Here is a 23,012-nt window from a genome sequence, read left to right as displayed (position 1 = left end):
TTTCCTTCCTCCGTTGTGTCTGCGGCGCAGATGTAGGGATGGTGTAATCCACTCGTGTTCGGGATCACTTGCCGCTAATTACGCGGCTTCCAGTGAAGTGGCACTAAGTGATCGGGCGAAACAAACTCTCAAAACAATTAGGAAGTTTCCGAGGACACTTGTGCCGTACCGCACCCGGCGCGCCCGCTGTATAACCAAAACAATGGGGCGCATTTATCACACAGGGAGAAACTTCTGATAATTCTCTGATTTAGTGTCTCTCCTCTTTTCATGGGGTACAATAGGTTACATCTCTTCTAGTTTTCTAAGGCAGTGGACTGGGTGTCATAATCTATACTGGAATATTTGATACTTTGGGAAGCAGGTCTGGTCTCCCCATTCTGTAGTAGTAGTTATATTCCTGTACATAGGGGGCAGTATTATAGTAGTTATATTCTTGTACATAGGGGGCAGTATTATAGTAGTTATATTCCTGTACATAGGGGGCAGTATTCTAGTAGTTATATTCCTGTACATAGGGGGCAGTATTATAGTAGTAATATTCCTGTACATAGGGGGCAGTATTATAGTAGTTATAGTCTTGTACATAGGGGGCAGTATTATAGTAGATATATACTTGTACATAGGGGGCATTATTATAGTAGTTATAGTCTTGTACATAGGGGGCAGTATTATGGTAGTTATATTCTTGTACATAGGGAGCAGGATTATAGTAGTATATTATTGTACATAGGGGGCAGTATTATAGTAGTTATATTCTTGTACATAGGGGGCAGTATTATAGTAGCTATATTCTTGTACATAGGGGGCAGTATTATAGTAGTTATATTCTTGTACATAGGGGGAGTATTATAGTAGTTATATTCTTGTACATAGGGGGCAGTATTATAGTAGCTATATTCTTGTACATAGGGGGCAGTATTATAGTAGTTATATTCTTGTACATAGGGGGCAGTATTATAGTAGTTATATTCTTGTACATAGGGGCAGTATTATAGTAGTTATATTCTTGTACATATGGGGCAGTATTATAGTAGTTATATTCTTGTACATAGGGGGCAGTATTATAGTAGTTATATTCTTGTACATAGGGGGCAGTATTATAGTAGTTATATTCTTGTACATAGGGGCAGTATTATAGTAGTTATATTCTTGTACATAGGGGGCAGTATTATAGTAGTTATATTCTTGTACATAGGGGCAGTATTATAGTAGTTATATTCTTGTACATAGGGGGCAGTATTATAGTAGATATATTCTTTTACATAGGGGGCAGTATTATAGTAGTTATATTCTTGTACATAGAGGGCAGTATTATAGTAGTTATATTCTTGTACATAGGGGGCAGTATTATAGTAGTTATATTCTTGTACATAGGGGGCAGTATTATAGTAGTTATATTCCTGTACATAGGGGGCAGTATTATGGTAGTTATATTCTTGTACATAGGGAGCAGGATTATAGTAGTATATTATTGTACATAGGGGGCAGGATTATAGTAGTTATATTCTTGTACATAGGGGGCAGTATTAGAGTAGTTATATTCTTGTACATAGGGGGCAGTATTATAGTAGTTATATTCTTGTACATAGGGGCAGTATTATAGTAGTTATATTCTTGTACATAGGGGGTAGTATTATAGTAGTTATATTCTTGTACATAGGGGGCAGTATTATAGTAGTTATATTCTTGTACATAGGGGGCAGTATTATAGTAGTTATATTCTTGTACATAGGGGCAGTATTATAGTAGTTATATTCTTGTACATAGGGGGCAGTATTATAGTAGTTATATTCTTGTACATAGGGAGGAGTATTATAGTAGTTATATTCTTGTACATAGGGGGCAGTATTATAGTAGTTATATTCTTGTACATAGGGGACAGTATTATAGTAGTTATATTCTTGTACATAGGGGGCAGTATTATAGTAGATATATTCTTGTACATAGGGGGCAGTATTATAGTAGATATATTCTTGTACATAGGGGACAGTATTATAGTAGTTATATTCCTGTACATAGAGGGCAGTATTATAGTAGTTCTGCTCTTGTTCTCTTATTGTATTCTGATGTAACTACATTAAATCACATAATAAGGAGAAAGTTAATCTTTGCACTTGCATTCTCTATTTTCTTTTCCTTCAGTGACTTGTGAACTTCAGATTGTTGTCTTGTTTCTGTTTTAATCTGTAGTAAATAAAAAGTTAGAATTCTTCTCCTTCGTTGGCCGCTCGTCCCCTCTGTCTGCAGGAAAGGTTATATCTTCCACCTGGGGGTTTGTTTTGCTTCTCATCCTGTAGATTTGGTGATGATCAGTCCATTAGGAGCAGTCGTCTCCTTCCACAGACCGATCCCCTCTCTGACCCCTGGTGCTGGCGATCGATGGCCGCTGATGATTTCTAGGACTCATCACAGAGTCCAGACGACCGCATCCACGTAAACAAACTTTCTTGAAATTGGAAAGAATTTTAAAAAATATAAGCGATTTTATTGCTGTCATTAGCGTCTCGGCCGCTGTTAATGCAAACAATAACTGGTCTTCTATGGAGCTTGTAGGTAAAGATCTAATCAGCAGCAATTTCGTATCGATCCCCCTCGGCCCCGAGCAATGCCAGGAAGCCGCCGCACAGAAGCTCGATCACAGGATTTAAATTATACATCGGGATCATCTACTAAGGAGAATTTTATTTCCAGCGTTCAGTCACTGTCTGAATCCGGGTGTAAATACAAGGAGATGGTCCCATTGTACATCCAATTCTTCATATATATGGGATGTAGCCGCGCTGCTCCGCTACTATTACACTACAGAGTACAGTAACACAACATTTTACAGAGGGCAGAGGACAGCAGCTTTCACCATAGTGGGGTGATCAGGACTATCGAGCAGTATACATCATCTCCGGATAGATATAGGGAACCGGCAGTGTACATAGTCACTGAATATTGGAATACGGTGCCATGACTGTATTTTAGGTTGCATTCACACTACAGTATGGGGGACGTATTTACGGCCGATGTATATGCGGCCGATATACGTCCCCCATACACTTCTATGGGCTAGCGGCGCCCTACGGGAGCGGTACGGTGCAGCACACGTGCGGCACCGTACCGCTCCGTAGCCCGGAAAAAGATAGGACATGTCCTATCTTTTCCCGTATTACGGCGCCGTGGCCACACATCGCTATGGAGAGGGGCGGGGGTGAGCTGCGCTCACCTCCTCCTCCTCCTCTCCCCGCGCTGCCGTGTGTCCGGCGTGCTACGGTGCGGCGGGCTCACGGCAGTGGGAATGTAGCCTTAGACTGTAGAGGGGATCCGTATTTATTTATTGGGTTCAATTCACACTAGGTTATTAAAACTCACTTATATGTTATACTGCCCTTGGAATAACAGGTCTAGCCCTCCAGTGTTACTACTGTTACTACTACTGTTACTACTGTCTAGTAGTCTGGATAGTCAATACTGCCGCTAGCTAGCTAAGTTTCTGTTTGATTATGTTTCACCCTAGGTTGCCCAGCTGTCTGAATTAAAACCCACTTATACACCCACTTTCGCCACATGCCGTGGCGTCCTCAGGGGGTTCCCCTATCCCCCTGTGGACGCCACGGCATGTGGCAAAAGTGGGTGTATAAGTGGGTTTTAATAACCTTGTGTGAATTGAACCCAATAACTAAATACGGATCCCCTCTACAGTCTAAAATACAGTCATGGCGCCGTATTCCTATATTCGGTGACTATGTACACTGCCGGTTCCCTATATCTATCCAGAGATGATGTATACTGCTCGATAGTCCGGAGCACATCATACATCGCCCACATCACACTCCCGAAGAGTACTGTGATACATTGAATATGTAATACTACCATATAGTGCCAAGAATAACATGCCCATATAATACTTCCCCAGAGTATCTACATAGTACGGTAATATAATGGATACATACGACCACCATCTCGTGCCCATACAATACATCCCTACAGTATCTACATACATCATGTGAATAAGACTGAATACTATACATTACCAGTAATAATAGTTCATACATATACAGAGTATATACATATTTCACCATCCAACATAAATAATACCATCATACATGGTCAAATACATAGAACTGGCACACTCACACTGCTGTGCTCTTTGCTCTGTGGATACAGCTGATCCTTCCCCTCACATCAGCTTTTAGTGTCAGCTTTAGTATTTGAAAAAAAATCTGCATCAGCTTTAATTCAGTGTGGGGAGGCTGTAGAGCAGCTCAGTGCAAAGAGGTAAGAGCACAGCAGTGTGAGGACCTACCTCCAGTGCACTTGGAGAAGCTACAATCCTATAATATAAAAATAATATTCATTTTTAACAACAGGGTCTAATTAAACATCTCACCAGGGACAATACATAACATTGTCTGTCTGCAATGAGCACATAGCACAGCAGTGTGAGAACATGCACCAGTTGCACTTGGAGAAGCTACAATTTTGGAATATAAATCCATTTTTCACAGTCCTGCTGCAACAAACAACATACACAAAGGTCTGATTACAAATCTCAGGGACAATAAATACCACAGGCAGCACAGAGCACAGCAGTGTGAGGTCTGATAACACATCTGTCCAAGGACAATACATAACATTGGATGCAGAAAGCACAGAACACAGCTGTGTGAGGTCTGATTATACATTTCTACGTGGACAATGCATAGCATAGCACTGGCTGCAGAGAGCACAGAGCAAAGCAGTGTGAGGTCTGATTACACATCTCTCCAAGGACAATACATAACACTGGCTGCAGAGAGCACAGAGCACAGCAGTGTGAGGTCTGATAACACATCTGTCCAAGGACAATACATAACATTGGATGCAGAAAGCACAGAACACAGCTGTGTGAGGTCTGATTATACATTTCTATGTGGACAATGCATAGCATAGCGCTGGCTGCAGAGAGCACAGAGCAAAGCAGTGTGAGGTCTGATTACACAATTCTACATGGACAATGCATAGTATAGCACTGGCTGCAGAGAGCACAATGCAATCAGTGTGAGGTCTGATTACACAACTCAGGGACAATAACACTGGCTGCAGTCTGTATGGACCCTCCTGTATGGACAGTTTCTCTTTGTGACCTACAGTACATCCACCAATCAGATCTATAGGGATGTGGTTATGCTGGGACCTTTAGTTCCTCCAGAGTCCTCTGTGCACAGTCCAGCAGAACACGAGGCAGAACCGGTAGGTGCAGAGAGATAAGTGTGATAGATCATCCTGGTGCGCCGCTCCCTATACACGGTTTTAGTTAATTCCCCAGAATCGATGAGTTTTCATCGCTATATATAGATCTGTAATGTATCGCTCTGCCCCTATGGCTGCACGTTTTCCTGTAAGAAGTCACAGGAGATGAATGGATCCTGGGAGTCAGGAGATGGATGGACACAGTCACGTCTGCAGTTTCGGTTCCATCACTCGGCCTTAAAGGGTCATCTCCTCTTACGGTAAGACCTGTGCGACGGCTCCTCTCACCCAATACTTGTGTCCACAGCGTCTAAATTACAGGCAATGAAGTCGCTGTTTTTAATGAGTCTCTGACGAGTTCCCGACATGGATAATATCGGCGTCATCCGCTCACCGTTAATGTATATGTGGTCACAGATACTTCTATGCATTAATAAGGTGTCTACAAAATCCCCTTTAAAATGCACCATACACCACCTCCACCAACCCCAACTCTTTGCACCCTTAGTTGTCCTCCCACCCCCAATGATTCCGGCGCAGATTGAGTTTTTCCTCCCCGACCATTCCCAAGCAGGGAACCTAACCTTCCACTATCTCTACCAACTCTTAACTATGTGCGACTATCCAGTTTAGGACCACCCAACTCACAGTATAAATCCTAATTAGTATATTTGTTGAGGAAACTACAGTGGGTACAGAACATATTCAGACCCCTTTACATTTTCTATTTGTTTAATTGCAGCCAGTTGATAGGATAAAAAAAAGTCATTTCCTAATTTCCCATACTTCTTCCATTTAAGGATTGGAGGCCTCTGTACTCTTAGGAACCTTGAGTATTGCATAAATTCTTTTGTAACCTTGGCCAGATCTGAGCCTTGCCACAATTCTGTCTCTAAACTCCTTGGGCAGTTCTTCAGACCACATGATTCTCATGTGCTCTGACATGCACTGTGAGCTGTGAGGTCTTATATAGACAGGTGGGTGCCTTTCCTAATCAAGTCAAATTAGTTTAATTAAACACAGATGGGCTCTAATGAAGGAGAAGAACCATCTCAAGGATGATTAGAATGGACAAATGTTACATATTAGTGTCACAGCAAGGGGGCTAATTTCTGGGGGAGCAGAGTGCACATTACTGGGGGAACAGAGTGCACATCACTGAGGTGGCAGAGTGCACATTACTGAGGTGGCAGAGTGCACATTACTGAGGTGGCAGAGTGCACATTACTGAGGTGGCAGAGTGCACATTACTGAGGTGGCAGAGTGCACATTACTGAGGTGGCAGAGTGCACATTACTGAGGTGGCAGAGTGCACATTACTGGGGGAGCAGAGTGCACATTACTGGGGGAGCAGAGTGCACATTACTGGGGGAGCAGAGTGCACATTACTGGGGGAGCAGGGTGCACATTACTGGGGGAGCAGAGTGCACATTACTGGGGGAGCAGAGTGCACATTACTGAGGTGGCAGAGTGCACATTACTGAGGTGGCAGAGTGCACATTACTGGGGGAGCAGAGTGCACATTACAGGGGGAGCAGAGTGCACATTACTGGGGGAGCAGGGTGCACATTACTGGGGGAGCAGGGTGCACATTACTGGGGGAGCAGGGTGCACATTACTGGGGGAGCAGGGTGCACATTACTGGGGGAGCAGGGTGCACATTACTTGGGGGCGGCAGGGTGCGCATTACTGGGGCGGCAGGGTGCGCATTACTGGGGCGGCAGAGTGCGCATTACTGGGGAGGCAGGGTGCGCATTACTGTGGAGGCAGGGTGCGCATTACTGGGGGAGCAGAGTGCACATTACTTGGGGGGGGTGGCAGAGTGCGCATTACTGGGGGAGCAGGGTGCCCATTACTGGGGGGCAGCAGAGTGCGCATTACTGGGGCGGCAGGGTGCACATTACTGGGGCGGCAGGGTGCGCATTACTGGGGCGGCAGGGTGCGCATTACTGGGGCGGCAGAGTGCGCATTTCTGGGATGGCAGAGTGCACATTGCTGGGATGGCAGAGTGCGCATTACTGGGGCGGCAGAGTGCGCATTACTGGGGCGGCAGGGTGCGCATTACTGGGACGGCAGGATGCGCATTACTGGGGCGGCAGGGTGCGCATTACTGGGACGGCAGAGTGCGCATTACTGGGGCGGCAGGGTGCGCATTACTGGGGCGGCAGGGTGCGCATTACTGGGGCGGCAGGGTGCGCATTACTGGGGCGGCAGGGTGCGCATTAATGGGGAGGCAGGTTGCGCATTACTGGGGGAGCAGAGTGCACATTACTTGGGGGGGCGGCAGAGTGCGCATTACTGGGGGAGCAGGGTGCACATTACTGGGGGAGCAGGGTGCACATTACTTGGGGGCGGCAGGGTGCGCATTACTGGGGCGGCAGGGTGCGCATTACTGGGGCGGCAGAGTGCGCATTACTGGGGAGGCAGGGTGCGCATTACTGTGGAGGCAGGGTGCGCATTACTGGGGGAGCAGAGTGCACATTACTTGGGGGGGGTGGCAGAGTGCGCATTACTGGGGGAGCAGGGTGCCCATTACTGGGGGGCAGCAGAGTGCGCATTACTGGGGCGGCAGGGTGCACATTACTGGGGCGGCAGGGTGCGCATTACTGGGGCGGCAGGGTGCGCATTACTGGGGCGGCAGAGTGCGCATTTCTGGGACGGCAGAGTGCACATTGCTGGGATGGCAGAGTGCGCATTACTGGGGCGGCAGAGTGCGCATTACTGGGGCGGCAGGGTGCGCATTACTGGGACGGCAGGGTGCGCATTACTGGGGCGGCAGGGTGCGCATTACTGGGACGGCAGAGTGCGCATTACTGGGGCGGCAGGGTGCGCATTACTGGGGCGGCAGGGTGCGCATTACTGGGGCGGCAGGGTGCGCATTACTGGGGAGGCAGGTTGCGCATTACTGGGGGAGCAGAGTGCACATTACTTGGGGGGGCGGCAGAGTGCGCATTACTGGGGAGGCAGGGTGCGCATTACTGGGGAGGCAGGGTGCGCATTACTGGGGCGGCAGGGTGCGCATTACTGGGATGGCAGGGTGCGCATTACTGAGACGGCAGAGTGCGCATTACTGGGGCGGCAGGGTGCGCATTACTGGGGCAGAAGGGTGCGCATTACTGGGGCGGCAGGGTGCGCATTACTGGGGAGGCAGGGTGCGCATTACTGGGGGAGCAGAGTGCACATTACTTGGGGGGGCGGCAGAGTGCGCATTACTGGGGGAGCAGGGTGCACATTACTGGGGGAGCAGGGTGCACATTACTTGGGGGCGGCAGGGTGCGCATTACTGGGGCGGCAGGGTGCGCATTACTGGGGCGGCAGAGTGCGCATTACTGGGGAGGCAGGGTGCGCATTACTGTGGAGGCAGGGTGCGCATTACTGGGGGAGCAGAGTGCACATTACTTGGGGGGGGTGGCAGAGTGCGCATTACTGGGGGAGCAGGGTGCCCATTACTGGGGGGCAGCAGAGTGCGCATTACTGGGGCGGCAGGGTGCACATTACTGGGGCGGCAGGGTGCGCATTACTGGGGCGGCAGGGTGCGCATTACTGGGGCGGCAGAGTGCGCATTTCTGGGACGGCAGAGTGCACATTGCTGGGATGGCAGAGTGCGCATTACTGGGGCGGCAGAGTGCGCATTACTGGGGCGGCAGGGTGCGCATTACTGGGACGGCAGGGTGCGCATTACTGGGGCGGCAGGGTGCGCATTACTGGGACGGCAGAGTGCGCATTACTGGGGCGGCAGGGTGCGCATTACTGGGGCGGCAGGGTGCGCATTACTGGGGCGGCAGGGTGCGCATTACTGGGGAGGCAGGTTGCGCATTACTGGGGGAGCAGAGTGCACATTACTTGGGGGGGCGGCAGAGTGCGCATTACTGGGGAGGCAGGGTGCGCATTACTGGGGAGGCAGGGTGCGCATTACTGGGGCGGCAGGGTGCGCATTACTGGGATGGCAGGGTGCGCATTACTGAGACGGCAGAGTGCGCATTACTGGGGCGGCAGGGTGCGCATTACTGGGGCAGAAGGGTGCGCATTACTGGGGCGGCAGGGTGCGCATTACTGGGGAGGCAGGGTGCGCATTACTGGGGGAGCAGAGTGCCCATTGCTTGGGAGGGCGGCAGAGTGCGCATTACTGGGGCGGCAGGGTGCACATTACTGGGGAGGCAGGGTGCGCATTACTGGGGGAGCAGAGTGCACATTACTTGGGGGGGGGTGGCAGAGTGCGCATTACTGGGGGAGCAGGGTGCACATTACTGGGGGGCGGCAGAGTGCGCATTACTGGGGGGCGGCAGGGTGCGCATTACTGGGGCGGCAGGGTGCACATTACTGGGGCGGCAGGGTGCGCATTACAGGGGCGGCAGGGTGCGCATTACTGGGGCGGCAGAGTGCGCATTACTGGGACGGCAGAGTGCGCATTACTGGGGCGTCAGGGTGCGCATTACTGGGGCGTCAGGGTGCGCATTACTGGGGCGGCAGGGTGCGCATTACTGGGGAGGCAGGTTGCGCATTACTGGGGGAGCAGAGTGCACATTACTTGGGGGGGCGGCAGAGTGCGCATTACTGGGGAGGCAGGGTGCGCATTACTGGGGAGGCAGGGTGCGCATTACTGGGGCGGCAGGGTGCGCATTACTGGGATGGCAGGGTGCGCATTACTGAGACGGCAGAGTGCGCATTACTGGGGCGGCAGGGTGCGCATTACTGGGGCGGAAGGGTGCGCATTACTGGGGCGGCAGGGTGCGCATTACTGGGGAGGCAGGGTGCGCATTACTGGGGGAGCAGAGTGCTCATTGCTTGGGAGGGCGGCAGAGTGCGCATTACTGGGGAGGCAGGGTGCGCATTACTGGGGCAGGGGAGAGTACACATTATGGGGGGTAGAGTTTTTAGTGGGGGGTCAGAGGGCACATTATTCGGGGGCAGAGGGCACATTAATAAGGGAAAAAACTTTTTTGATCTTACCAATTGTCTACAATGAAAACAATGAAAAAGAGTGAAAACTTTAAAGGGGTCAGAATATTTTGTGTACCCCCTGTAATGATACTGATTGCTAGGGATGGTGAACAATGCCCAATTGTGCTGGAAGTGGAGGAATGAAGCCTTGTAGAGGATACAGAGAGATAGAGTTGGTGAAGGTTGTGAGAATCTTCTGGAGAACCTGCATGTAACCTTCCTGTCCCTGATATTCGAGTGAATACGGTCGGTTCTGCGTTCATTCTGGCGTTTGGTCCTGATTTTAGCAGATGGATTTTGTGCAGCCGCGATAATATGAACATGACAGATTTGTGATGATAATTTAGGCTCCGGCAATTATATTCCCTTTCTGCTATTGCCAGGAACATCCAAATGTAAAATGAGAACTCATCTGCGGTTTGTGAGATTCTGCAGATCTGGATGATTTTCTCTGTAATCTGCATCGGGGTTTTTGTATTTTCGAGCCCAAATCTTTCTCCAGACGCGGCGTCGCTGCCGTTAATAGAAACGATGCGCCATTTACTGTTGATTGACCGTAGATTTTCCACGGTTAATAGGGTTGTGTTCTGCGGGAGCTAAATGCCTTCAAAGCAGAACAAGATTTTTGTTACATTTTCCCCCAATTTTTTTTCGGAACGTTTCCTTGGCAGATGTTAAAGCGTTGCTGTTGCCTAGAGACAGGGAGCAGCCATTTTGCAGTGTGACAATGTAACAAAATCTGGAAGATAATGAGGGGAAAAGGGGAGTGAAGATGGAAAAGTGCTAGTCCTGTCCTACAACTACTACCCTTCCCTTCTTTATGTGTAGAATAGTGGAGAACCCCTTTAAGTATGATCTCCTGCCATTAAAGAATCCACATATTGGTGCAGATTTATCAAGCTGTCTAAAAAAGGCAGAATATTCTTAGTTTCCCATGGCAATCAATTACAGCTCAGCTTTCATTTTACCAGTGCTCATGAATATTTTACAGGGGAGCTGTGATTGGTTGGTTGTCATGGGGCAACTAAGAATATATGACTTTTAGACAGCTTGATAAATCTGCACCAATATGTGGATTGTTTCATTTTTGTATGTTTTTTTACAGTCTCCTAGAACTCAAATCCCAAGAGAAGATAATTCAACGCTGAGCCACGAGGTTTAGAAGGACCTCCCTACACCCCCAAAATATACAACTGGAAACTGATCTTGGGTCCTACATCAATTAGATTTTCTCTATAGTGAATGTCATACTATTAACATTGTTCTATGTTTGCATTGACTTTCAGGGTGTTAAGCCACTAGCAGGACCAGCACCACCTCCAGCACCAGGGCCTCTAGCACCACCGCCTCCACCACCGCCACCACCACCCTTTGGCAGCGGAATAGGTGGTCCTCCACCTCCACCCCCTCTTCCTGGTGGGGGTCCTCCCCCACCTCCTCCTCTTCCTGGAGCTCCTCCTCCTCCCCCTCTATTTGGGGGCGCACCACCACCACCACCATTTGGAGGGATACAACGTGCGGTTCCCCCACCTGTAGTTTTGCCTTTCGGAATGAAACCGAAGAAGGATTTCAAACCGGAAACGACAATGAAGAGGATCAACTGGTCCAAGGTAAGATCTCTGATATGCTTGTAGTCTAGGGTAAGATCCGAGGGAGAACATCTGATGATAAATGGGAGCTCAGGATTTTGTAAGGTCTGAATGTACTAAATGAAGATGATTACATTATTACACTATAAGATTGTGCATTAGTGTCCTCATTATCGCGTCTCCGTGAGATTCACCATTGATCATTTTATCCTTGTATCCACTAAGTATCCGAGAACATCTCAGGAGATGACATGGAGACCATCAATCACTGCTCACTGCTACCAGCATTATGGGAATGTGCTCCATCGTCTGTCACCAATTTGGCAAAACTTATCCGTAAATTCGCTAAAATGAATCACTCAAAACATATAATTTTTTTTTAAAGAGAACTTTTATCTCTTATTTCCCAAAAATATCACATTTTCCTGTCTTAGGCTACATTCACGTACATGAACATGAATGAACGTATGGGGGATGTATATACGTCAGACGTATAAAGACGTATACACTTCTATGGCCTCACGACGTTGTACGGTACCGCTCCGTAGCTCGTAGAAAGATAGGACATGTCCTCTCTGCAGCACCGATGTATGCCCGCCTGTTTATATATACAGGATAGGAGTAGTAGTACTGTACTGTACCCATATATACAGGATAGGAGTAGTAGTACTGTGCTGTACCCATATAAACAGGATATGAGTAGTAGTACTGTACTGTACCCATATACACAGGATAGGAGTAGTAGTACTGTGCTGTACCCATATATACAGGATAGGAGTAGTAGTACTGTGATGTGCCCTTATATACAGGATAGGAGTAGTAGTACTGTGCTGTGCCCATATATACAGGATAGGAGTAGTAGTACTGTGCTGTGCCCATATATACAGGATAGGAGTAGTAGTACTGTGCTGTGCCCATATATACAGGATAGGAGTAGTAGTACTGTGCTGTGCCCATATATACAGGATAGGAGTAGTAGTACTGTGCTGTGCCCATATATACAGGATTGGATGATGATTCGTATAATCGAGAGGAGCAGATGTCGATAGAACAAGCGTTGTCTTTCCCGTGCAGTATAAGATGAGGACCTGGTGTACAAAACGAGGATGGCGTCCCAGGAAGATAATCGTCTGATGTTTTTTTTTCCTTTATCTCTGAGAGATTGGACGTCCCATCAATAACAGGACGTCGCGTGTATCAGAGATAATTTTGTCACTTCTACTTTCTGCAGGAGAATTCACTGAGTCACCTGCCAAAATAATTATTAATAAACGTTAACAATCCGTCCCAAGGTGCCGCAGCGGCTCGTCAGAGGAGCTCCACTTGTCTCATCCGCACAGACAACGAGAGAAAAGAGGAAAGTTGTCAGGCGTCGAGCGCTGAAGTCACTACTGAAGGGTCGAAAGTATTTAACATGAGATTTAGGCTTCTGCTGAAGGTTTATCCCCTGGTGATGGCTCCGCTGAAATCCTTACTGACCCCCCACATCAGTCACCGTCCAATCATGTGCTGCAGACTAATGCACAATGTGGCACATTTCTTATAGTTTGGTTTGGGGACCTATGGGAGGGTTTGTCCAGCGCAGGTTTGGTGAAGAACGTGAACTCTCACCACAAACTGCACCGTTTTGCAATTCCCTTGGTAGCCATAGGATAGGTGCAGATAGTAGAAAATATATTGGATACTGGGACCGAAATTTGGGTCTGGTCCCATATACTGGAGCCGATCTATATATTTGTACAGGTCTACGACACAAAAGATTTTGAGATTTAGGTGATGAAGTTGACCCTCTTGTGGCCTCCAGCTTTGGGATTATTCCACTGGGAACCAGTGCAAGGGTCCAATTCTGCCTTCTAAATGAGCAGAGGATTTAAGGTGGATCTTGACTAGTCCTTAAATAACTTTAGATTGGTTAAAAGTCCATAGACTCCACCTCAGGGACCACCCAGGAGCAACCAAAGAAGCCCCTTCTCTTTTTTTAGGACATGTTGCCAAAATTTCAGGCCAGTCCTCATCCTGGTTTCCATCTTGCACCAGTGCTGTGACCTTGGCCTTGGAATTTTGACCATTCCCTGTGGTATTTTACTTAAATCTGGATGAAGAATTGTGCACCCAGCACACTGACACACTGGTGTGTTCCCCTCTGGTAGAATCTTCTTTCATATTTTTATGCCCTTGTTTTTAAGGATAAAAAGCGTTAAAAATTATGCAAATTAGCCTCAGTCATATGGAGACCAAAGCCCCTGGGACTCATTTGCATAATCTGTAAATCTGCATAACAAGCTATTCAGTTTGCTTTGGGCTCAGACTATCTTAGCGATGTAGTGTTATTATGGACGTCATTCCAGGTTGTTTCATCATCCGGTGACATCATCCGCGTCCAGGTACATCCGGAGCTCCTTCGGCCCTTCCCTCCAGGCTCTTGGAGGTTTTTATACTCCTTTTACTGTATGTTTTTATCGTGCCTCGTGCCAAAGCTCTCCCCAAGCACAACATTATTCATTTATATGTCAGAGACAAGATAAACCGCTCTTCAGATCATTTCCCTTGATCCTGACAGCCGGACGGTCTATCAAGCCGCCTGAATTTCTGTTATGTAAGCGCTTTTCACTCTGCAACGTTCCAGGCATTCTTTTCTGCATATCCTGTAAATTTAAGTCTTCAATGTCATTAATAGGAAAGAAGACGCACGTCAGGACCCCTCACTCTTCATATCACAGGGTACAAGGGCATGAGGGGACAAGTGCGCCCCCTAATCTATGCACCCTTCGGATCGCCTTGTGGACCATGAAGATAATGACGTGGATTATAAATATATCTGCATTCACTGACTGTAAGCAGAGGTGTTGAAATCCCTGAGGAATGCAGTATAAAGAATATGCTCTATCATCACACACATACAGAGCCTATAGCATACACCCTCATGTCCAGCCTGTGCATGGGTTAAACAAATCCGAATGGCAGAACAGGTATTAAAATCAAAAACTTCTACAAGCTTCTACACAAGATGTAAAGAAAAACCTCCACCTAAACTGCACAATGTGACTGGAGGACTGAGGATGTGGCATTTATATGGAGGTTGTCCAATGACCAACTAATGTGCGACGCGGCCTCCTGACTCCTCCGGGGCAGAGCTCCGGGACATTGAGGGAAGGACATGTTGTATTTCATTCTGCCTCAGTCTTTTACTCCGCTTTACTCAGTTTTGTCACCTTCAGAGGTGTTTGGGACCCCTTCTCTCCATTCAGTGGACATGCATCCTCAGCCGAGCCGGATTGGATCATTATCGCACATTTTCTAAAGCCATCAATTTTAGAATTTGTTGTCTCCAGTAATTGTTTGCAACAAAGTAGCAAACCTTCATATATTGGATAATTACACCTTGTATATGACGGAAATACTGGTTATTGTATTGTAACGACGCATGTAAACAGGGCATGTGCCACCCGTGAATGCAAACTAGAACTTTCCGATGGCTGATGTTGAGCCACATGTGAGAGTCCTTGGTGGCCGCCTCTCCCCTCTTATGTTTCCATATAAATTCCTTCTCCAGGGATAATACATCTTTGTATTTGATCAGCAATAGAAGGGTCTGTAATGGGTACAAAGGTCGAGTCAAACGAATCATTTTTACTAATTCCACCAAACAAGGACAATGAGCCACGTTTATCATAAACTAGTGCAGTCTGTGTTATGTGCAGTTACCTGTGTGGCGCACGTTCTTCATAAATTTGGCGCCCCTGCACTGCTCCGACAGAGTGCACCCCTTTTTTTGTGCACCTTTTCCATGGGGCGTGCAACACAATTCTGTTGAACTCTGCGTGATAAATGTGGCGCACGGTCTGACTGATCATCGGAGCGCGCCCTTCAGTGCAGAATTTGGGTAATGTGTCAGGTATAGTGCAGCGCAGACACTTCAAAAATACATGTACAAGCAGTTTACGCTGAAAAGAAGGTGCAAAGTCCAACAGAAAACTGATGCATGAGCTTTAATAAATGGCCATTGTCTCTTTCCATTGCTTAATCCTGCGGAGGCTTCTCCAATGTCATTTACATGCTTTCCCTGTCTTGTTCTTCCTACAGCTATTCCAGGATCGGTCTTTTCGCTTTGCTCTTTTCTTTTATTTTATTACCTGCCTGGAACCCAAATTCTTCCAAAATTGTTAGAACCCAATTAATTGGAGCTCCAGGATTTTTATTTTGTGATTCATTTTTAATGATGTTTTATTTATTTTTGTTCTTTTGATTTTCTGATCTTTCACTCGATAACTGCTCTATGAATACAGGGCCCCCGTATTCAAAATTGATTGCAGTTACCACTTTCGCTTTCGGTTCCTTGTATGGTAATGGCACTGCCCATTCTCTGTGAGTAACCTCTCTCCATGCTGAAAGGGACAGAACAGGAAAAATGAATCTTTGCTTAAATGATATTGATGAGGTCTGACACTTGTCACCAGATTTTGTATAGTGGTCAATCTGGGGAACTGCAGTTCAGGTAAAGAATACGGTTAGATCTCCAGCTCCTTTCAATCCCATGTGGTGGTGGGAAACGACTGATGGGATGGATTCCTGAGTATCAAAGTCCCAATAATCTGTTCCTGATGACTTACCTTGCAGATAATTCATCAATATCATTTCATTGGATAAACCTCTTCACTCTTACAGTGGATGGATATAAAATCCCTTTAACTGTATTGCCCCTTTAAGAGCCTCCTTCCACCTCTACTGCGCTACATTAGGATTCAGAGCGCACAACTCCAAAGTTTACACTGTACAAAATCAAGATTAATTCAGAATCGCAACCTACTTTATCCAGTTTTATTTCCTTAAAAAAAATAATAATAAATCTCTCCTCCGACTGTGGGATTTGTTTATTGTCATTATTTAGCTGTGGCCCCCCGAGGGGTTGTCATAGCATTAGACGGGGAACAGTAAACGTAGACAAGAGCCCGTCTTCAGCGCCGCAGAATTTTACAAAGTGTAACATTAAATACAACAAGTGCCATTCGTCCTTTGGGAATGGAAAATGTGTAAACATAGGGAAAAAAATGTGTCCCGAGTATTTGCTGCGAGCTGTAACTCAGTGTAATAGAAAATGAAGTTAAGACTGGGAAAGTACGTCTTATATTTTTTTTACAACTTTTTGAGTTGTGAAGCAAATAGATCAGAGGGTCAACTACTACTGGTCATCCAGTCCCGTTTCACCTAATCTATGCCCATTGGGCAGACAGGATCTGAACCCACGTTGGTTGCCCTATAAGTAATAGATTTGCAGGAAGCAACACATTGGGGCACATTTACTTACCCGGTCCATTCGCGATCCAGCGGCGGGTTCTCCAACGCTGATTCGGGTCTTCTGGCGATTCACTAAGATAGTGCGCCCAATGTCCACCAGGTGTCGCTGCTGCGCTGAAGTCCATTGGAGTTCACTGAAGTTCACCAAGCTAGGCTGGGTGCAGGTAAGTGTGTGTCCAGCGACACATTTTTTTTAAATACGGTGGTTTTTCCGAATCCTTCGGGTATTCCAACGGCCACGCCCTCGATTTCCCTCGCGTGCATGCCGGTGCCGATGCGACACAATCCGATCCCGTGCGCCAAAAACCCGGGGCAATTCAGCGCACATTGGTAATTTTCGGGCAACCCGACGAAAAAACGCGATTCGGGCCCTTAGAAAATGACCCCCCATGTCTCATAAAGGACACAAAAGAATGAGTCATATGTTGTTAGGTTAAAAGATTGGTGGTATCATCATACAAGGTCAACAACGTGCAATGAGGTCCACCAATTATTAGATGATTTACCCATTCAAGGTGTTCACCATCACCAGGTACGGGATGTTCAGCCTCCTCAAGTCTCTATTGAACTTACATTGCAGGTAGACCCTAGAGGACCTCCAGGTAGTTGATGCTTGACCACCCAGACTATGAGTCTATACTATTTTATTAAAATGAACATTGAAGATCATGGGCATTGTCCTTTTGAGCCTTGAGGGAATGGAAGTTGTGCCACTGCTGCCATAAATGAATAATATCTTGTGGCGTGTCTACTGAGAGGACATTGCAAAGTGAGAACATTATTCCTTTGGACCACCATGTAATGGATGTTGAGCCACCAGTTCCATGAGTCAATAATATTCCATGGTTCCTCTATTAAATGGACAGTGTAGATGGATCATGGGTGTTATCCCTTCAGATCACCGGGTAGTGGATGTAGAGTTACCATGATACCTATTGAGTAGACCAGTGATTTTCAACCTGTGTGCCGTGGCATACTAGTGTGCCGCGACACATGGTTGAGTTCCCCGAACTATGGTGCCCCTGTGTAGCGCTGCCGCCGCGCCCCCATGTTTCGGCCCCCATACTTACCTACAAGCCCCGCGTCGGTGATCCGCCCATCTTGTGTAGCTCCTGCACCGCGCAGCCCATGTCAGGTGACTGACGCGACCTGACGCCAGGTCGCATAAGTCACGTGACCAGAGGCGCGCGGTGCAGGAGCTACAGAAGGTGGGTGGATCGCCATTAGGAGTGAAGGTACACGGAAGAAGACATAAAGGGGGGCCTCTAGGGCCTTTTAATTAGGAAAGGGAGGCCTCTAGGGCCTTTTAATTAGTAAAGGGGGGCCTCTAGGACCTTTTAATTAGTAAAGGGGGGCCTCTAGGGCCTTTTAATTAGTAAAGGGGGGCCTCTAGGGCCTTTTAATTAGTAAAGGGAGGCCTCTAGGGCCTTTTAATTAGTAAAGGGGGGCCTCTAGGGCCTTTTAATTAGTAAAGGGGGGCCTCTAGGGCCTTTTAATTAGTAAAGGGAGGCCTCTAGGGCCTTTTAATTAGTAAAGGGGGGCCTCTAGGGCCTTTTAATTAGTAAAGGGGGGGGGGGTCTCTAGGGCCTTTTAATTAGTAAAGGGAGGCCTTTTATGACTGTTTGGGTGTCATTTTGTGCTATTTTGGTTGATGGTGTGCCCCAGGATTTTCTAAGAATAAAAAGTGTGCCGTGGCTCAAAAAAGGTTGAAAATCACTGGAGTAGACCATAGCAGACCTTCAGGTGAATGATGTTTGGCCACCAGCACTATGAGTCAATCATATTCCATGGTATTAATGTTACATTGCAGGTAGATCTTAGGTGTTATCACTTCAGATCACCAGGTAGTGGATGTAGAGCCACCATGAGTCTTTTTTGATTAGACATGGCACATAGACCATAGCGGATCTCCAGGTCACTGATGTTTGACCACCTGGACTCTGAGTCAATTATATTCCATGGTTGATTGTGAAATGGACATTGCAGGTAGATCATGTGTTATCTCTTCAGACTACCAGGTAATGGATGGTGGCACAAGCCAATACTATGAAGGAGTCTACGTAGAGTGGACGTCATAAAATCTTCAGGTCATGAATCAGGTTAAGAAGAATTTTCCATATAAATGGTCTAGGCCATATATACTAGCTGTGGCTTGGTGGAGCCGAACATCATACCGATTCCTGTTAGTATGAATAATGGAATACATACTAATAGCATCATTTAACCATGCGATTGATGCCGAACATCCACCTCGGCCAAGAAACATGACCATCAGGTGGACCAAAGACAGAAAACTTCTTAAGCCTTAAAATGAGACAGACTTCGAGAAGGGGGCATAACCGGAGGCAGAGGGGCCACAAGCCAGTACAGGGAGCGTACATCTGGTCAGGTGGTCACACCCCGGCCAAGAAGCCTCAGAGGGTCCTTTACTATCACCAACACTATGTAGCAGGGGCCTGGTATAGACTTGCATCGGGGTCCAGCTGCTTCAATTCACATAACTGTTCCCTTTGTGCAACTCTCCATCATACGTTAGCACCATATTGTATAAAAAGCTGGGAATTTCCAATACTGTAATATCAGGGATTCATCCCCGAATGTTGCTTCGTAGGACTGGAGACACACAACTTGTCATCTCCTAAATTCCACCTTTTGCTTCAATCAATAAACGCAGTTAAATCCAGATTTACATTGCTCCCGGCCCGAGAATTACCCTGCACATCACGTTTAACTGTAATTCATCGTCCCCTCCACCGTTATATACCAAATAGATTATAAACCCCCTCCCCCCATCTTAAAGAAATTATTGGCAGTGATCTTCTAAACGCTACAATTATGGAGCAGTTATTAAATGTCAGGCTGTGCTCTCCGCCGCCGCAGCACAAGACGGGAAAGAAATCAATAGTGTCTTCCATTCCCTGCAAAGCCTCCGCCCGGCTACCGTGACGCATTATCTGGGCTTGTTTATAGGGTGAATGTCCACATATACAGATTAATTTTTACTTATGAGACATGAGTGGCTTAGAAATAGAAATTAGAAATAATTTGACTCTGTATAGAAATAACAGTATCCAGGGCTCGGAGAGGGGAGGGAAGTTGTGTGTAATGAAGCCGCCCGTCATCTCTGCGGCTGATATCTGTGTAGTCAGGGTCCATTTACCTGCCTTGTAGCGAGGACTGCAAATTGGGAAAAGTATATGTTGTGCATCTATATCAGCTAAAGGGAATGGGGCTCATTTACTAAGGGACCATTTTCGTCGGGTTTCCCGAAAATTACCAGTTTGCGCCGAATTGCCCTGGGTTTTTGACGCATGCGATCGGATTGTGTCACATCTGCGCCGGCTTGCATGAGACGGAAATCGGGGGCATGGCCGTCGGAAAACCTGACGGATTCGGAAAAAACGCAGGTATTTTTGTAAAAAATGTGTCGCTTGACACGCAGTTACCTGCACCAGGATGGTGAACTCCGGCGGACCTCGGCGCACCAGTCACACCTAGTGGACATCGGGCACACGACCTTAGTGAATCGACAGAAGACCTCAATCCTCGTCGGAGAACGCGCCGTTGGATTGCGACAGGACCGGGTAAGTAAATGAGCCCCAATGTATGTGAAGGGGAGGTGGCTGCGTTACCATGTTAGTAAATATACACTCACCGGCCACTTTATTAGCTACACCATGCTAGTAATGGGTTGAACCCCCTTTTGCCTTCAGAACTGCCTCAATTCTTTGTGGCATAGATTCAACAAGGTGCTGGAAGCTCGTCAGAGATTTTGGTTCATATTGACATGATGGCATCACACAGTTGCCGCAGATCTGTCGGCTGCACATCCATGATGCGAATCTCCCGTTCCACCACATCCCAAAGATGCTCTATTGGATTGAGATCTGGGGACTGTGGAGGCCATTTGAGTACAGTGACCTCATTGTCATGTTCAAGAAACCAGTCTGAGATGATTCCAGCTTTATGACATGGCGCATTATCCTGCTGAAAGTAGCCATCAGATGTTACAGGGTACATTGTGGTCATAAAGGGATGGACATGGTCAGCAACAATACTCAGGTAGGCTGTGGCGTTGTACCAAGGGGCCCAAAGAGTGCCAAGAAAATATTCCCCACACCATGACACCACCACCACCAGCCTGAACCGTTGATACAAGGCAGGATGGATCCATGCTTTCATGTTGTTGATGCCAAATTCTGACCCTACCATCCGAATGTCGCAGCAGAAATCGAGACTCATCAGACCTGGCAACGTTTTTCCAATCTTCTACTGTCCAATTTCGATGAGCTTGTGCAAATTGTAGCCTCAGATTCCTGTTCTTAGCTGAAAGGAGTGGCACCCGGTGTGGTCTTCTGCTGCTGTAGCCTATCTGCCTCAAAGTTCGACGTACTGTGCGTTCAGAGATGCTCTTCTGCCTACCTTGGTTGTAACGGGTGGCGATTTGAGTCACTGTTGCCTTTCTATCAGCTTGAACCAGTCTGCCTATTCTCCTCTGACCTCTGGCATCAACAAGGCATTTCCGCCCACAGAACTGCCGCTCACTGGATGTTTTTTCTTTTTCGGACCATTCTCTGTAAACCCTAGAGATGGTTGTGCGTGAAAACCCCAGTAGATCAGCAGTTTCTGAAATACTCAGACCAGCCCTTCTGGCACCAACAACCATGCCACGTTCAAAGGCATCAAATCACCTTTCCTCCCCATACTGATGCTTGGTTTGAACTGCAGGAGATTGTCTTGACCATGTCTACATGCCTAAATGCACTGAGTTGCCGCCATGTGATTGGTTGATTAGAAATTAAGTGTTAACGAGCAGTTGGACAGGTGTACCTAATAAAGTGGCCGGTGAGTGTTTAATATTGTCCGCATTTCACCTCTTTATAATTGGTCCATAAGTGTCCGGACTCTTGGCTTTAGCTGTGAGTGATCAGGAACCTCCTACGTCATGGTGGAATGAATGGAAATCTTGTGAATGTGCCTGTTATTTGACGGATGAAGCCTCATCCACAACCAGGCAAAGAATGAGAAGTTCCATCATAGGTAACCAAGACTCATCCATTGTACTTATTTAGAGAGCGGAGGTTCCCCCTTTGTCATGGTGAGAGGGCTTAATTTATGTCAGTGGGAAGAAAATAGCCGAGGTGCTTTCACCCTAGACTTCAATGGAGACCTCTCCACTATGGTCAGAGGAACCCATTTTCCTTCATCCAAGGAAAACTATTAAGGTTTCCGACCTGATCCCCTATCATTCTGTGGGTGGTGCAGTTTGATCGAAATTTTACCCCATTTACTAGCTGAAGCTGTGTATAAAAGGTACCAATATTGGTTCTCTTTGATCTGCTTTTCTTATGGTCACCCAAATGGCTTATCTACTTTGCTTCACATAAGCAACATACTTCAGCTCGTAAACCATTTCGTAAACCAATGAATATCACATTTTCATAAAAATTTACCCGCAACGCACTCACCTCCTGCAGCTTCCATTCCAAAACTTCTGTTTCCCTGTAAACATAAAGGAACTGACCAGAAAGCCAGCGACTAGTGACCTGTGATTGGATGATTAGTCATTTCCTGTCTGGTGTGAGGCAACAGGAAGTAAAGACCTTGGGGGGGGGGTGGGAAACATTGGAATGGTAAAGGTGAGGATGAGAAGGAGAAGTATCTCTCGTTATGGGTTTTATTCGTTCTCCCTGACATGTAATGACGTGATAACGTCCCTCACCGATAAGAAGATGTAGTTCAGAGAAATATTTATTCATCACATGATGTCGGGATGATGAGAGGCATGGACAAATACAACACACTTGAGCCTCATATCCCAGTATTAGGGTCATGCGCCTTGTAGGAAGAACGTTTTGGGGTGAATTTAACAATATGTCTCGGGTTCCACAATGCTGGACATGGTGATGATAAATTCTGGTGCGCTATAAGACTGTAGCTTCCAACTTAAGACTTTTAGTTGGTCTA

At 46.9% G+C, this 23,012-nt stretch overlaps 1 protein-coding gene across 4 annotated transcripts in view; it reads left to right on the top strand.

Moving 5' to 3' along the window:
• Window positions 1–23,012, top strand: part of DIAPH2 (diaphanous related formin 2) — a 784,751-nt gene that overhangs the window by 219,582 nt on the left and 542,157 nt on the right. For all 4 annotated transcript variants that reach the window (XM_072125632.1, XM_072125631.1, XM_072125630.1 and 1 more), the window contains one exon: window positions 11,448–11,771. In XM_072125632.1, the coding sequence (XP_071981733.1) occupies window positions 11,448–11,771 (324 nt within the window). The remainder of the gene's footprint in view (window positions 1–11,447; window positions 11,772–23,012) is intronic.

This window comes from Engystomops pustulosus, chromosome 9 (genome assembly GCF_040894005.1).
Source record: "Engystomops pustulosus chromosome 9, aEngPut4.maternal, whole genome shotgun sequence".
In the NCBI taxonomy this organism is placed as follows: Eukaryota; Metazoa; Chordata; class Amphibia; order Anura; family Leptodactylidae; genus Engystomops; species Engystomops pustulosus.
The sequence above is the reverse complement of the archived record's forward strand: the minus strand, read 5'-3'. Positions and strand labels throughout refer to the sequence as shown.